Source organism: Hippichthys cyanospilos, chromosome 16 (assembly GCF_059441005.1).
Source record: "Hippichthys cyanospilos isolate Australia breed blue-spotted pipefish chromosome 16, RoL_Hcya_1.0, whole genome shotgun sequence".
NCBI lineage: Eukaryota > Metazoa > Chordata > Actinopteri > Syngnathiformes > Syngnathidae > Hippichthys > Hippichthys cyanospilos.
This window is the reverse complement of record NC_142384.1, coordinates 750587-766574: the sequence shown is the minus strand read 5'-3', so window position 1 is coordinate 766574 and position 15988 is coordinate 750587. Positions and strand designations below refer to the sequence as shown.

At 42.5% G+C, this 15988-nt stretch overlaps 1 protein-coding gene and 1 pseudogene across 5 annotated transcripts in view; one reads left to right on the top strand and one right to left on the bottom strand.

Annotated features, from left to right (window-relative positions):
• The first annotated feature begins 243 nt into the window (after nt 1-243).
• Nucleotides 244-15988, top strand: part of LOC148410104 (syntaxin-binding protein 4) — a 152446-nt gene continuing 136701 nt past the window's right edge. For 3 of the 5 annotated variants that reach the window (XR_015868144.1, XM_088436539.1, XM_088436540.1), the window contains exons 1-2: nt 281-472; nt 4069-4142. Coding sequence is in view for 3 of the 5 variants with exons in the window: in XM_088436539.1 (XP_088292665.1) it covers nt 426-472; nt 4069-4142 (121 nt within the window). In the remaining 2 variants the exon portion in view is untranslated. Of the gene's footprint in view, nt 473-4068; nt 4143-15988 lie in introns of all 5 variants that reach the window. The other 2 variants (XM_088436542.1, XM_088436541.1) reach the window with 2 other exon arrangements.
• Nucleotides 9063-14196, bottom strand: LOC148410107 (uncharacterized; annotated as a pseudogene).

The following is a 15988-nucleotide window of genomic DNA, read 5'->3' as shown; positions in this document are numbered from 1 at the left end:
TCAGAAATGTTGAAATTTAAAATTTATTTTACTAATTTTTATTACATTGGAAAACGTTAAGAATGTTCATGGCATCTTTTTAAATCATACTTTTAAATCATACTAAAATAATAAAAAATAAAAATACAATGCCCACCGGCTTTTTTTCCATTATCACACATTTTTTGAAAAGCTCCAGGCACCACGGGGCTAAATTTATTAGCCACATGCGCCGCGTGTCACCGTGGTGTAAGAGGATGCATGCATGGATTAACTGTGAGTGAAGGAGGGAGATGTTTACATCGTGGTGGGGGCGGTTTACCAGAATGTAAGGCAGGCAGTCTGTGCAAGACGCGCGCTTCGTCATGCGACGGCTGGTCTGAGACAGACGGTGGAAGCTCTGCCGCGCACACTGAGCGAGCGTTAGAAACTGCCTCCATGACAAGATGCCAACCTTTTCCGTGATGTATAAAGGAGCTGTCATCATTAGCAGGTGAGCAATGAAATGGTGGGTTGGAGACACGTGCACACGTTTACGAATGTACTTTTTTTTTTTTATAAACAACTGCGTGTTTGTTGTGTTATTAGTTGAACACAAGCTCACGCGGCAACGAATTTTATAAAACATTTATAACAATAAATGGTTGTATAATGTGCGTATATTTAATGCAGGCGCTCGATTGTTTTCGAAAACCAGGGTCGTACTTCTCCCCCTTTCTAGATATAATTTTAGGTCTTTAATGAAAAAAAATTTAAAAACAGCAGCTGGTCTTTACTTCTCGTTATTTCGTCTTTGCTTCGGTCAAGGTTGAAATCTTCCATCTGTCGTCTATTGGTGCAGCCGCCGTGCGCAACAAGGGCTAGCTGGAATTATTCTGCATTGTCTGTAAAAGCCGTTTTGTGGATTAAAATCCTTTCCCTGTAAATGTTTAGAAATGTCCAGAAAAGTTGACCTCACAATTAGTGAGAGGTCGTATATTCAACTACAGTCAGCTTTTGTCTTGACGTCGAGGAGATATAACGTGAGCTATTTTAGTAGGTTGTAAATTTGTTATCGCGATGATTTTCTTTGTTAATATTTAAGATGACATATTTTCATACTGTGGAGTTGAGCCGCGGATACTGAGAGGATACAGTACTGTACAGTATAAATGTGAGCATGTTTAAAAATGACATTAATAGATTAAAAAAAAAAGAATAGAGTTCTTTTAAACATCAACTATCTGGAAAAATATCTTTCCTAAGAAAGGGTGACAAGCAAACGCAAAAGGAGCTGTACTTACTGTACTTACTTACCCACTGTATTTGCGTTTATTGCTCTTAAGTGTAGAATGGTGACAGTACAGATCCTTTTGGATAGTATTTTGTGCAAAGTCCTCCCGAGGATCTGTACTGGACATAATTTATATATCAGTGATCTATAGTTGTCATATGAAAAACTCTTAATTTGTCCTGTTTTTGGTTGATACTGCAAACTTGTACTCAGACAAAAAAATCTAGAAACATTTATGGTCAAGAGTACACATGAAATGTGTAAGCCACAAAATTAGTGATCAATATATACTGTACATTTTCACGCAACAGTAAAAATCAAGATTATGCTTGGGGAAAGTGTTTTTTGTGTTACTACATTCTGCAGTCAGCCATCCATAACAGATGTATAAATCAGTCAATTAAACCAATTGTTATAATTTCAGAAATAATTTGCTGTGACCTAAACACTCAGGTCACATGCACAGTCATCGTTCAAAAAGGCATACACCAAGGTGTCACATGGACCAGCAAGTCTACCTTAACTGGTGCAACGTCAAACTTGCTGAGAGCTTCCAACACCCTAATGCCTGGATTGCCTGGGGCTCGGCTGGTTCTGTCCCAGCAGCGAGTACAGCAGCGCAACCGCCCTGTTTCACCCAATTCTACCTTTCACAAAGTCTTGCAATTTACCAAATGAGGAAAAATCTCAGCTCAGGTGCAAATTTAGGCACACTGCGCTACCCTTGTGCCTGAGTATGGAAATACGGCCCAATCTCTAAGTGTTGAGTAAAAGTAAGACATTAGCTCTGGTTTTGCAGAAAGCAAAATTCTGCAACATTTTTTTCTGAATTTTCAACATGTTAAGGACCACAGCAATAACTGAATCATAGCTCATTTGTTTTTACAAAACTGTGACATTGAAACAAAATAATAGGTGTTAATAAATGATATAATATGTTAATAATGTTAATAACAATATTTTTTTTAATCTCACTCATTGACCAGATAGTCAACAGAATAAATGATTCTCAAATTATTGTTAAATTAAAACCCTAATTCAGGCCAAAACACAAATTTTTTACCTCTGCTGGATATGTGTTCCAGGGTTAACTGTTGCCATTGTCAAACATGTAGGCTGCTAATGCGATAAGCAGTTTCTAAATCATTTATTTTGGGGTATCAGATTAACAGATTAATCTTGATCCATTGCAAAGTTAGCGCCAGCACTTGGCGCTTGTTTCAAATATGGCAAAAATTAAACTGTTTTACGATTGCATCTCTCAAAATAAAGTTAAAATAAATAATTTTGTGTTCTGTGCTAATGTTGTTTGTATGCTGTAGACTCCTTTTACTGACACCCATAGTATGGGAGAATATGGTCTGACTGCATGCAAAAGGCGCACAGAGTATAAAGTGCTTAAAAGGGTGTGCTGACGCGTCAAGCATAAACCAAGCTAGACTTCTGCCGTAGGCTTCTTTTCACTGTAGTGAATTTCAGTGCAAGGAATAACATTTCGTATTCATGCAATAGGGGGACTTTTGTTGTTGTAGGGGGAATTAGGAAAGAGGGAAATACTTCAATGCATGGAGATTTTGTTCACACTGGGGGTATTTTTGCACATTCAGGTTACAATGTAGAGGAGTTTTACTGTAATTACGTTAGTCGCACTTAATTTTCAACACAGTTATCCCTCATTTTCCACGGTTAATGGTCCCACGATAAGTGAAACCGTGAAGTAGCCCCCCCACCTCATGTATGTGTTATGTGGGTACTTGAATTTTTTTCAATTTTAAATTAACCATAAATAAATTACCGTACGTAGAGTGGATGTTACTCTTTTTATAATCTTATTCCCTTAGTATGCTTTGATGGGTGGTGCTCTTTTGTCATCAGTTTGCATGAAATAAAAAGAAAAAGCAAGACACTGAATTTCCATATGATTCTACTTGCTGCAGTAAGACTTCTACAGTACAGTTGAGTTTGTACTATGACAGTAATTCACAGGCAAATTCACGTTCACATTTCAAACATTTTTGAATGTTGCCTTGTAACATGGTAATGTTTGTTGCTTTTGACTTAAGATGCAAAGGAAAGTGTTGATTGTTAACGTGAAGTTTCATTTGCCATTTCGTTGTGTCCTCAATTAGACTCATTGTTTAATAGCCAGGCATGGGAGTATCAGATTGGTGGCTAAAAACTCAGTGAAGCTGAAATATTGATAATTCTCCTTGAGGTACCAGAGCCCAAGCTGTGTGTGGAGACAAATTCGACTATATTGGAACTTTTTCGCCTCTAGCACCAGCTCAGGCTCCTTCCCAGCAAGGGAGGTGTCTTTCTATGTTCTGAACGCTAGCTTGTACAGCCGGGTATCTATGTCTCTCGGCTGGCCTGGGAAATCCTGGGCCTGGGATACCCCTGGAGGAGCTGGAATGATTGGGTGGGGAGAGGGAAGTCTTGGATTCTAAATCAGGCCAAAGCCAGGACTAAAACTCCCTATGACGACAAACAATATCATGTCAACTTTTGTTTCGTCCAGACGCGAGGCCGAGTGGGCCTGATTTGGAGCTAGTCCTGGCCTTACTGCACGTTTTTTATGATTTTATTTTTTTTTACCAGAAAGGTTCATGGGTAAAACTAGAGTCACAGTTTTCGTGAATGGGTTGTATTTTTCAGCTTTGTAATTTTCCAAGAATGTACCCCATTCGAACTCAATATTTTCATGTTTTATGTGTGTTGCTTTTGTTCACGCTAGAAAAAATACAATTAAGAAGTATTTACTTAGACAATTTTTCTGCAAATGTATGCACTATTTTTTTTTCTTCATCTTGATATAGGACTCTCATGGGCCCATATGGTGTCGACAGAACTGTTCATTCCATGGACTTTACAGATTGCGAGAATGGGCTAGGTGAGTACTGACATCAATGTTTAAAGAAAGGTAGAAATTAGTTACAAGCCACGATTCTGTAACCAAACCAAAAAATAAATGACTTGTGATACACACTAGCATGTGTAACTAGTAATGGTTAAACTTGAAACAGTGTTTTGGTACGTACTGAAACCCAGGCGGAATATCTAATTTGAAACACTGTTTCAAGGTCTGTAGAAGAACTGCGGCACACCTCCCTTTTCTAAAAAATTATAATAAATGAAATCATGCCATTACACTGTATGAAAATGCCTATTATATGTAATTGTGCAGGGGGGGAAGTAGAAAGACTACTTGTTTTTCATTTCTATAATGGCTTGTGACCCTAGGGAAAGCATCCGTATGGTCAGATACCTGTATGTCTGTAGTCAAGGTGACTGCCACAGTTTTCTGTAGTTCTGCCCTCACTTTTGCTTAGGCATCTTTATATTTCTCATTCACCCTGCCTCTGAGTGCATGTCTTGTGGGGAGGACATATGTTGGGTTCAGCTTATCAGCAAAAGCTCTAAAGCCTTTGTCCTCAACCACGGAAAATATTTGACAGTCCTGCACAATCATGTCCACCTCATTCAGCTCAGCCTCTCGTCCTTTGAAATATGTGAACATGGACAATAGTAATAGAAGGCGAAACCTTCACATATGTTATTCCCGTCGACCATTTTCTTTATTATTACCAGTATTTGTATTCCGCTCGTTTTTTTGGCTCGCTTCTTCTTCTCAGTTCATCCAATTCACGCCGTTCCAATTTCATATTATTCCAATTATTCACGTGATGATCGCGTGTATTCAGATATTTCCAATTATTTTTTGTTTTCCCCGCCAAATGTCCCATTGACTTAACATTGGGCGATTTTACATTTCATATTTAAAGCTTTCACATTTCATATTTTCAATTTTTAGCTCATTCATCTTGCCTTAGGGTTCATTCCCATCATTCCAGTAATTAATACATTTCAGTATTTTCCCATAATTCCTTAATTTTCCACTTTTAAAAATTCATAATTCATTTCCAATGGAAAGGCATCCCATTCATTCCCAACGGGAGATTTACCATTTCACATTTTAAGTTTTCCCAGTTCATATTTACAATATTTCGCCTCATGGATCTTTCTCGTCATTCCAATGGTTCATAATTATTAATATTTTCCCATAATTCCATGTTTTTCACCACAATATTCCAATATTCATATAAAATCAGACATGAAAATTTCACATTCTAAGCTTTCCCATCACACATTCAGAACATTTAACGCATTCAGTTCACCATATGGATTATTCCCATCATTCCAATAATTCAGAAATTTTAATATTTCCCATAATTCCATATTTTTGACCTATAACAATTCGGAATTCATTCCAAATTGCAGGTTTAATATTTCTTATTTGAAGCTTCCCCATTTCAAACTTATCATTTAGCTAATTCATTTCACATTGTCATCATTATTCATGTTCACAGATTCCAGTAATTCATAACTATATTAATAATTGTACCCATAATTCCTCATTACCATTGTTCTCACCAAAACTTTGTACCCTTATATCTTCACCATTCATCATCCGATTTCCAGCGTTCCAACTTTAATTGTTTCCTTCGATACCCGCCATTCCATGAATTCCATTTTTTCCCACAATTCAAAATTTACCCACAATTCCTCTTTTTTCAGTTTTTCCCAAGTATCTTTTACAATTATTTGACCTATTCAAACTTCCAACTTAAATCGATTCCCCCGATGCCCGCCATTCCATGAATTCCATATATTCCAATATTAGTAAAGGCCAGCTCTTGAGCACAAATATGAAACTTGACCCTTTTGGGGGCAAAAAGGGAAAAGTGCTCCCATACATAATACCGTTTTAGTTGGCCCTTCCTCTAATATCTCCCTATTTTGTCTTTCCTGTCTCTCAATCACACAATAACATAAAGTAAGGGTTTGGTGAAGGAGCATATGAAACATGTAGGGTTCTGTGACCGCTTAGAGAGGGCTTTATATGTGTCTGAATGAGACTCTTCCGGTTGCTGAATAAGCGCTGGATAAGCAGCAGAGTGAGCCCTCCTCAGTCAGCACTCAGTCTCGTCAGCACGGCGTCAACCACTGAGCGATTGCGACAGCCCCCCCGTCACAATATATATGTAAGGGTTTGGTGAATGAGCAAATTAAACTGGTAGGGTTCGGTGCGTCCAAAAAGGTTAAGAACCACTGATCTACGTCATTCGTATTGATGTGTTGCTTTTATTGTCCTTTGTGTTACAATGCAAACCAAACTAGCTTGCTGCCACTATCCGCAAAAACTGCTCAAGTTTGTTACGTCTTGAGTCTGACGTGTCTCTCCAATATTTTAATTGGATGATTTCCCCATGCTGTCTGCCAAGAGCGGTTAAAGACATGTGCACTACGATTTTGGTGGCTCGTCACTTAAACAAACGCTCATGGGCCGGCCCTATTTGAGTTGCAGTTAGAGAAATTGTGTTTGGCTTTGGCAAAGCCTATGGATTATGCAAAATGTTGACAACGAAATTGCCTTCGTAACTTAATTGGTAGTCATAATCATGGATATTACAATATTGTTCGTGATAAAATATTATTTATTGGTTATTTCTTGATAAAGTGAAGACATTTATTTTGAGCCTGCATAGCAGGAGTTTGCCAAAAATTCGATTTTAAACAGAATCAGGATTGTCATTTACTACAATTTAAACCGATAAAAGAGGTCATTAAATTGATATTTAAATAAAACAGAAATCGATACGCTTCTGTCAGCTTCCATCCTTTTTGAATGCAGTCTTGACTTTGTGGTTTAAATGTTTCTGTTCTGCCATTCAGTTACAGTGTTCTAGACGACTCTTGCTATGCTTTTATTTAGCCCGCAAACTGCAAACAGAAAGCTGTGATCGAATCTGTGCTGATCGAAACACGTATTGAACTCCTACAGGGGCAACGCCTGTACTCATAATGTTGTTTGTTAAATTGTTAAGGTCATATTTAAAAGCTTAAAGTGCCGTATAAGGTAATTGCTATCAAATTGCTATTGGTAATTGCTATCATAAACTTTGTTTATGATAATAATCTCCCTTTGTTATTCTGTCTTGCAAAAATGACCCCCATTGTATGATGCTTTTTTGCACTTCTATAGATTGAAATAGAAATAATTTTTAAGTAATTGAATTGAATCGTTTCGAATTGAAAATCGTTGAGAATCAAAAATCGATTTTGAATCGAATCAGAGACCCCAAAATAGGAATTGAATTGTGAATCAGCCAAAGATTCCAAACCCTACTGCATAGTGTTCCACCAGCTCCCACTAGTGGGGCCTGGCGCGACTGGCCCTAAGTGCAGAGATGCCACTGTATGTATGAACTGTATGTATGTACAGTATGTACTAATGGAAATATCTGTTTTTACAAATGCAATGTATCAGTAAAATAGTGTGTTCATGTAACTGCCATTTTAATGAGGTTTGACACGACAGGAGGTCCGTGTAAGAAACAGGAATAACTTGGCCCCGGAGGCGTTGAGACCAAGTGTCTCCGACAAAAGAAACAAAAGACATCCTCCAACGGAGAGCCAGCTCCCTGCCGTGCCAGCCGCTGCTATTAGAAGTACTCAATCAGGGTTGATGGCTCTCTGACTCATCCCCCTTCAACAAAGTTGCTGCTATCAAAAGTGCTCAATCAGGATTGATGGCCCTATGACTTCATCTCCCCCTCAACAACTGGTTTGCAGGCAAAGGACCATTGAATACATGCGCACACACACATGCACGCACATACAAACACATATGCACGCACATACACACCAAAATGCATACACACACATGAGCCCCTTTCACAGTGGAACTCTTCCGCTGTACCCTGGTAGCGTGAGTTCCCTTTTATGTTCATGCCAATAAATGTCCCTGGTAGGGAAGAGTCCGCTAAGCCTTGTTGGAAGGCGAGCCTTTTGGTGTCCTTCCACGTCCAATTCCAGGTTCGGTCAATAACTGGACTCCAGAGGCATCAAATATGACAAACACTTCAAAGTTTTTGATGCAGAATATTCAATATTCTAGGCACAAATGTGATGGAGGCAAAGGTTGCGATCGAGCACAAATGTAAAGAGTACATCCAAGGCAAGTTCTTTTATACTCTTTGCAGGGTTTTACCAAAACTTATAAAAAAAAAAAAAAAAAAAAAACTTATCAAAACGAAACCGAAACTTAGCAACTGCTTGGGTATTTCCTGACCTGGACAGAAATCAGAGCAAAACTGGATCCTCCCTCTTTCTGAAAACAAATAGCAGTAACGCTACGGCTGTTTCAGACGCATCCAAATAAAACATTTAGAATAGTTAGGGATAGCCATCGCAGGAGCCGAGGACAGTTGCTGTTGTAAATCAATAAATGAGTCTTCTGCTGGTGGTGTCCAATGAAGAGGGTGGATCATATTTCTCATCCTCTGTTCATTGACCTACGCTCGCAGTGAGCGTGTTAAATCAGGCACACGGTGTTGTGAATAATTACAAGCCTAAAAAAGCGAACATTTGTTTGATATTCATAGGCTGTGGATGTTGTAGAATGTCGTTCTTGTGAGAAGGAGACATGGCCATGCCTTGTCATGAAATGAGGCGGCCCAAGAATGAAACGAGGGCGGGCAATTTGAAGCTTGCTTTTTGAACACTTCAAGCCCACCATGGCCAAATGAGCCAGAAGTGAGACAGTGGCGTTAATGCACCTCATTTCAGAAGGACCGGCAAGCAATATGCCAACAATATATTGTATCAGCAGTACACCATCTGAAAGCTGCAAAGGACCCAACAGTTGCTTCAAATAGGCGTTGAAAAGCCCGGGTGACAACACAAAACAATTTGTATAAGACGAGTGTATGACTAACACTTGCCATTCCATGTGAATGCAAATATTTCTTCATGCTTGGATCCACTGGGATGCAGAGAAAGGCATTTGCCAATGCAAGTTTGTCAAATTTGTCAATGCAAGTGAAGTGGGTGTGGGAAGGGGAAATTTAGGAAAGGCTGAGTGGGGATAAGGAACGGGTAAAGTGGGTGTGGTGACAGCCGCATTGATGGCACGCAAATCATGTATCATTCGGTATTTACCAGTGTTTCGTTTTTTGACAAGCAAAATTGGTGTGTTGTATTGGGAGTGTGGAATTTTACACAACACGGCAGCTTTTATCAATCCATCAATAGTGTCGGAAATGCCAATCAAACCCTGATTCTTAAATGGGAGTTGTGGAACATAAATTGGGTCGGGTGTCATCTGGAACATGACTAGAGTCACGTCGCAGAGGACCACGTCAGTGAGATCTGTCGACCAAAAAGTGTCAGGCAAGTCAGCCAATGCCAGTGGAGCCAAATCACTTTCAACCGTTTTTCGACCATGGTGTCTGTCCAATAGCCAATGCTCCAAAATGGAAAATGGGTGAAATGCGTTAGATTAAATCCAGTATGCATCACGTGATAGAGAATACAAAAATGTATTGGACAACGTTGGTTGCCAATCGGGTGCCATCGTGCATTCCCTGACTAAAAGTGCCAAGATCTCTTGCCGAATGTGCGGGAGACACCATCAGAGAAATATGAGGGTGGCACGGTGACACGGTAGGGTCGGGTGGGTCATGTCCCATTTTAATTGTTCATCACTCAATGAAGCGTTCAATGCCAATCCAGGTTTTCCCACAAATAAATCGCCAATGTTCAAGTGTCAAACATCGCCATCGATGTTTTGAAAAGAATCTGCATAAACCTCATCGCTGCGCCTGTCATACTTTAGAGTGCAGTGCATACGTTCAGAAATCATGTCATAAGCGTGAAGGTGTAGAATCCATGGCAGCCATAATGTCCAAAATTGTTTTGCCTCTTTCCATCCTTCAGATTCAACTTACATGTGTGCCCAGTAGATGTCAGCAGAGGCTTGGGCAACAACGGCAGATGATGAAACCTCTTGTATTAATTTTAGAAATTGAGTATCAGAATACTCATTTGTCAGAGCAGTGGAAAGAGTTTCCATCCGGAAACTGTAAAAAAAAGTCCATCAGGGCTGCACTGGATAATTGGGACAGTTTTGATGAGGCCTGTTGAGTCCTCCATTATATTGACTGGACAGTTGGAGGCATACACAAAAAAATGTGTGAGAGTCTGAATAACATTGAGTGGTCTAGAGGTGGCGCTACGGGTAGAGCTCCAAGTGGAGCTTGCTGACGATAGCCCCCTCCCGAATGCTGTCCTTTGCCTCTTCCACTGCCCATTGTTGAGGGTGCTGTCATGCTCGGCAGTCACAAGCCCAATGCTCCATTTTACTCCCCTGGAATGGGATTGGTCTCCCCAGGTGGCTTGCCATTCAATATAGCGCTGCTGTTCATTGGTGGGGTTGCAAAGGGGGCACCCTGCGCAACGACGGGGCCGGATTGATGCACATGACACTCGTCACTATTAGGTGCGTGAAGAGTTCAAAACTGAGGGGGGCTCGCGGGACACGTCAAATCATTCGATTCCTCTGCAGTGGAATTAGGTGGCGGAGTGTGTACGACGGGTGGCTTGGCTTCTCCCAACACAGAAAGAGACATTTGTTTCCTCACAGCCTTCACTGAGCTTCCCATGCTCAAGAATCTAGCCCTTTCCAGCATACTTGACACCTTTTTCAATGACTCTCTTACTCTTCTCCTTCTAACAGAGAAGCAGTTTTTTTTCTTAACATCACGCTCAAGTTCCTGCTTTTTCACCAAACAACACTTTTCCACTTCTTTCATCAACATGACTAATGACGCTGCAGACGCCAAGGTCAGAAGCCAGCCATTCATACACTATTTCTTGACCCATTCATACAACTCTTGTTTTCTTACGTTCTCTCTCAGACTCAGGAAGGCCTTCCACATATACTTTGCATGCATTTTTTACTTGGTTATCAAGTGAACTTTTCTGATCGTCATCTGGGATCACGCGTAAATCAAACCATTCTTTTTGTCTGTCAAATTCCCCGTCCATTCCCTAATTTCAGTGATCAATTGGTTGTGTGAACTCAATTACTTTAATTGTCGTACTAGTATCAACTTAATATATAATGGACCCCCCCTTCCTCCCTTTTTAACACTGGTACTCGAGTTTGCGCATTCTTCTTGATTACTTCATACCTTAACGTGAGGAATTTATGGCATCTAAGATTCTTCTGAAGAACGATGCAGCGTCTTACACTGCAAAGTTAGGATTTACTATTTTAATAATTCCCTAACAGAACGAAACTCTATTTGCAATGTAATGTATCTGGTATGATTTGTCTCTGTCCCCGGTCAATTTACTGTTTCTATATTATTCCACTCACATTATTATTTAGTAGGAAGACAGCAGAAGAACGACTAACCCTTTTACCCTTCGGAAATCCGAGAAGCTTCCTCCTGCTTGTCATTCACCTTAGTGAGAGGAGAGGGAGTGCAATATTGACTTCCGGCGCGTGGTCTGCTGCGAAGACATAGACTGCCAGTGTCTCGTCATGTCTTATGTCTTTGTGTCTCTATGTTAAGTAACACACGCAGAATTCTGGACCTGGGCAAGATTATTGTAATAACATTCCTAATCCTATGGGTTCTGGACAACTGTGGGGTTTACAGCAAGGATTAACGGCGATGAGCAACTCACCTATAGCCGCGATGAGCTCTTCCAGCTCCACTCCTCTGCGCTTGGCCTTCAGAAGTCAGCAGTCGATCGACTATCCGAGATCCGTCCAAGGAAATGGGGCAGGAGAGGTGGGGTAATCACCAGGTTGAGGAAGCGTCCCTTCAGACACCCTCTCTCAACCATGATTCTGGCTAATGTTTGCTCTCTTCAGAACAATATGGATCTACTGCATGCCTTCACGGATGCATCTGTCATTGCCCGGTCAGAAACCTGGCTGGACGGAACCATCATGGACTCTGAGGTCAGTCTCGATCACTTCACCATCCTGCGGGCTGACCGTACGGGCACGTTGGGCAAAAATAGGGGCAGTGGAGTATGTATCTTCATCAACAAGAGTTGGTGTGTAAAATCAAGACTTACTGCACACTCTGTACACCCGACGTGGAATTGTTGACCGTGTCCCTGAGATCTCTCTACCTCTAGAGCAGTGTTCCCCAACCTTTTGATCACCACGGACCAGTCAACGCCTTACATTTATATTGTGGACCGGGGAGGCGCTGGCTGCTCTAAAAGCCACATCATCCTTCTCACTATCTCACTATTTATGTAATAACAGTGTAATAACACAATATTGTGTGAACCTCTAACCCAGAGGCCCACAGCCGGCTGGCAGCATAACCTTGCTTAGAAGAGAAGCAGGCGGGGCTGGATTGGCAGACCGGGGTTTGACACCTAGTCTGCAAACGGGCACTGAGGAGCGCGCCAACTCAACAGAAGGGGCAACGGACGTAGCCTTGTTGGACTCCAAAGAACCAGGCACCTCATCCATGGCCACACTGACCTGCGGCAAAGAGGCCGTGTCAACGTGCGCCCAGTCATGGCAACACAAACAGCGGCCACCCCGTGAGTCCTCCAGCACAACGAGCCAGCCACAACTGGAGCACAGCACATTCTACAGAGAGCAGTGCAACAAAAGCCATCAGGTACTCTTTCTACACAGGTCCCGCGTAAGGTTAGTGGTGGGATCTCAAACTTTTTCCCTCTGTAGTCAGTTATGAGTTCTTTTGTTTTTATAATATTCAAGAGGAGGTTGTTGGCCACCATGACACCAGCTGATCCACCTCATCTCTGTAGGCAGACTCGTCATCCCCGGAGATGAGCCCCAGCACTGTAGTGTCGTCTGCAAACTTCACAATGGTGTTGCTCGGGTGGATAGGGGAGTAGTTGTGTGTTGAGAGGGTAGATTAGTGGGCTGAGCACACAACCCTGGGGAAGCCAGTGCTGAGGCTCAGGGCTGTGGATGTATGTTGGCCCACTCTTACTGTTTGTCTGCGGTCAGAAAGGAGACTATTGATCCACATGCAGTTTGAATGAGGAAGCCCCAAGTCTCTTAGCCTAATCACCAGTCTGTGTGGGAGGATGGTGTTAAATGTAGAGCTGTATTCCACAAATAACGTTCACACATAGCTGCCTTTCCCCTCCAGGTGTGACAGGGCAGCATGGAGTGCCTCGGTGGATCGGTTTGCTCTGTACGCAAACTGGTTCGGGTCAAGGCTGCTCATTAGGGCTGCTGTGTTGTGATTGCGGACTAGCTTCTCAAGTACTTCATGACCACCGGGGTGGAGTGCTTCCAGCCTGTAGTCGTTTAGGGGGCGACAAGGCTCGGTGATAGAGTGGTCGTCTCCCAGCTGAGAGACTGTGGGTTTGATCCCCCAAGCAGCAAGACCATCTCGAAGTGTCCTTGAGCAAAACACTGAACCCCCATTAGCTCCTGATGCTGTGTCATAAGTAGGTAAATGACTAGTTAATGTAAAGCGCTTTGAGTACCCAAGGTAGAAAAGCGCTATATAAGTGAAAGTCCATTTACCATTTAGACAGCAGATGTGGGCCTTTTTGAGCACCGGGACAATGATGGAGGACTTGAGACATATTGGGGCAGTTGACCGTGCAAGGGACTGCTTGACGATCCTGGTAAAGATCCCAGTCAGCTGGTCAGCACAGTCCCTCAGTACACGGCCCGGGACGCCATCAGGACCCGTTGACTTCCTCGGGTTGACGGCTCGCAGGGTGCGCCTCACCCCATGTTCCTTCTGAGTGAGGATAGTGCTACTGTGGGCCATGTGGCGTTGTTGTGTCTCTAGTGCTTTGACCTCAAAGCGAGCGAAGAAGATGTTCAACTCCTTTGCCAGTGCCAGGTAAACTTCGACAGCTCCACAGTTGGACTTGTAGTTTGTGAGATGTTGGACACCTCGCCACACTTGCCTGCTGTTGTTGCTCTTTAGATGGTCCTCAATCCTCCTCCTGTAGTTTGCCTTGGCTTCTTTGATGCCTCCTCTCAAGTTGGCCGGAGCTGCACTGTAGTGGTCCCTGTTGCCAGCCTTGATGGTAAGGATCCTCTGCTTTAACAGCTGCTCGACCACCCGGGTCATCCAGGGCTTTTGACTTGGATAGACCCGGGTACATTTGTTCACTGTAACCGTGTCAATTCAGTTTTTTATGTAGCAAATAACACCATCTGTGAACACCTCCAGGTCTTGATGTACAAAAATATCCCAGTTGGTCCTATCAAAACAGTCCTGTAGCTGCATGGAGGCATCATCTGGCCAAATGGCAATAATCTTTGTGGCGGTAAAAGCAGTCTTTTTGAGGGGTGAATATGCCGCAATTAAAAACAGGGACAAATGTTCAGACTGGCCCAGTTGTGTGAGAGGTCTGGCCCTGTAGCCCCCTTTGATGTTTGAATATACTTTGTCCAAGGTGTTGTCTCCCCTTGTGGCACATTTGACATGCTGGTGGAGTTTAGGGAGTGCTGTTTTTAAATTTGCATGATTAGAATTCCCCGCTATTATATGTACGGAGTGGGGTATCTGCTCTTGTTTATTGCTAACGTTTGCTTGCAACAGCGCGATAGCCGAGTTAGCCTTACCATCCGATGGTATGTAAACAACAGTTATTATGACAGCAGTGAATCATCTTGGAAGGTGGGTGGGTCTGCATTTAACAATCAGTTATTCTATGTCAGGTGAACAGTGATGGTCTGTATTCACTGTGAATACACCAGCCGCTATCTATGTACATACAAAGTCCTCCTCCTTTTCTCTTACTGGAATCCGCTGTCCGGTCGTGGTGCTGTGTGGTGTGGCCGGCTACTCTATAACTGAGTCTGGATGGATTGATGAGCCAGGGCTCGGTGATGAGCAGGATGCATAAGTCCTTGACATGTTTGGCTGATGCCATCTGTTGCCTCAATTCATCCATTGTGTTCACGAGGGATCTGGCATTTGAGATGAACAGACTAGGGAGCGATGGTTTGATGGGCTGCCTTCGTAGCCTAGCTAACGCGCTGGCCTTGCAGCCGTGCCTTTTCCTTCTCTCTCGACGCCACCTCCTTCCTGCTGGGATGGTAATACATGTGGAGCCTGGTCTTCTTGTTACTTCTGCTGGTATCTTATGCTCTCTTATAAATTCACCGGTTATGTTTCTGCGTTAAAGTATTCCAATCTTTAACAGATCATGTCAGCTGTAGATGATATTCGCTCGACTGACTGTGCTCAAAACAAAACACGAGACTAACAAAAACATAAAAACATTACACCGACCGATGAGACACTGAGCTGCTGCAACTGAATGTGCCGCTATTTTGGACTTGAATACATACGCATGCAAACCAACGTGCGAGAAGGTTCTGAGAGACAGACTACTGGGCAGACAGACTACACTGCCTTATATATGTCCTCGGTGTCATATACATGATGTTTTGAATGGATTGCATTCTCATCTTGCGCTTGCGTGAAGGCTTATTCCGTGCTTCTAGCACCAGTCTGGAGGGGTGAAATAAAACTCAACAGACATTAAAAAATGACATAATAAAGGCCAAACTCAGATATAAGGACAAAACTGAACAGGAATTCAAAAGCATGAACTATAGACAGGCTTGCCAAAAAGTCAAAATCCTCGGTCCGGCGTCCAGCTCCGGGCATAATACTGTATATGTCTACCTTTGCTGACTCACCTGCCTCAGGACAGTATTCATTCCCACTGCCTGGAAAACTTCCATAATCATCCCGGTTCTTAAGAAGCCCCGCCCAACTGAGCTGAATCAATACAGACCTATTGCACTCACCACCATCATAATGAAATGCCTGGAAAAACTCATCCTCCACGCCATCCTCCCTGTGGTTAGACCCCTGCTAGACCCACTTCAGTTTACCTATAGGCTCC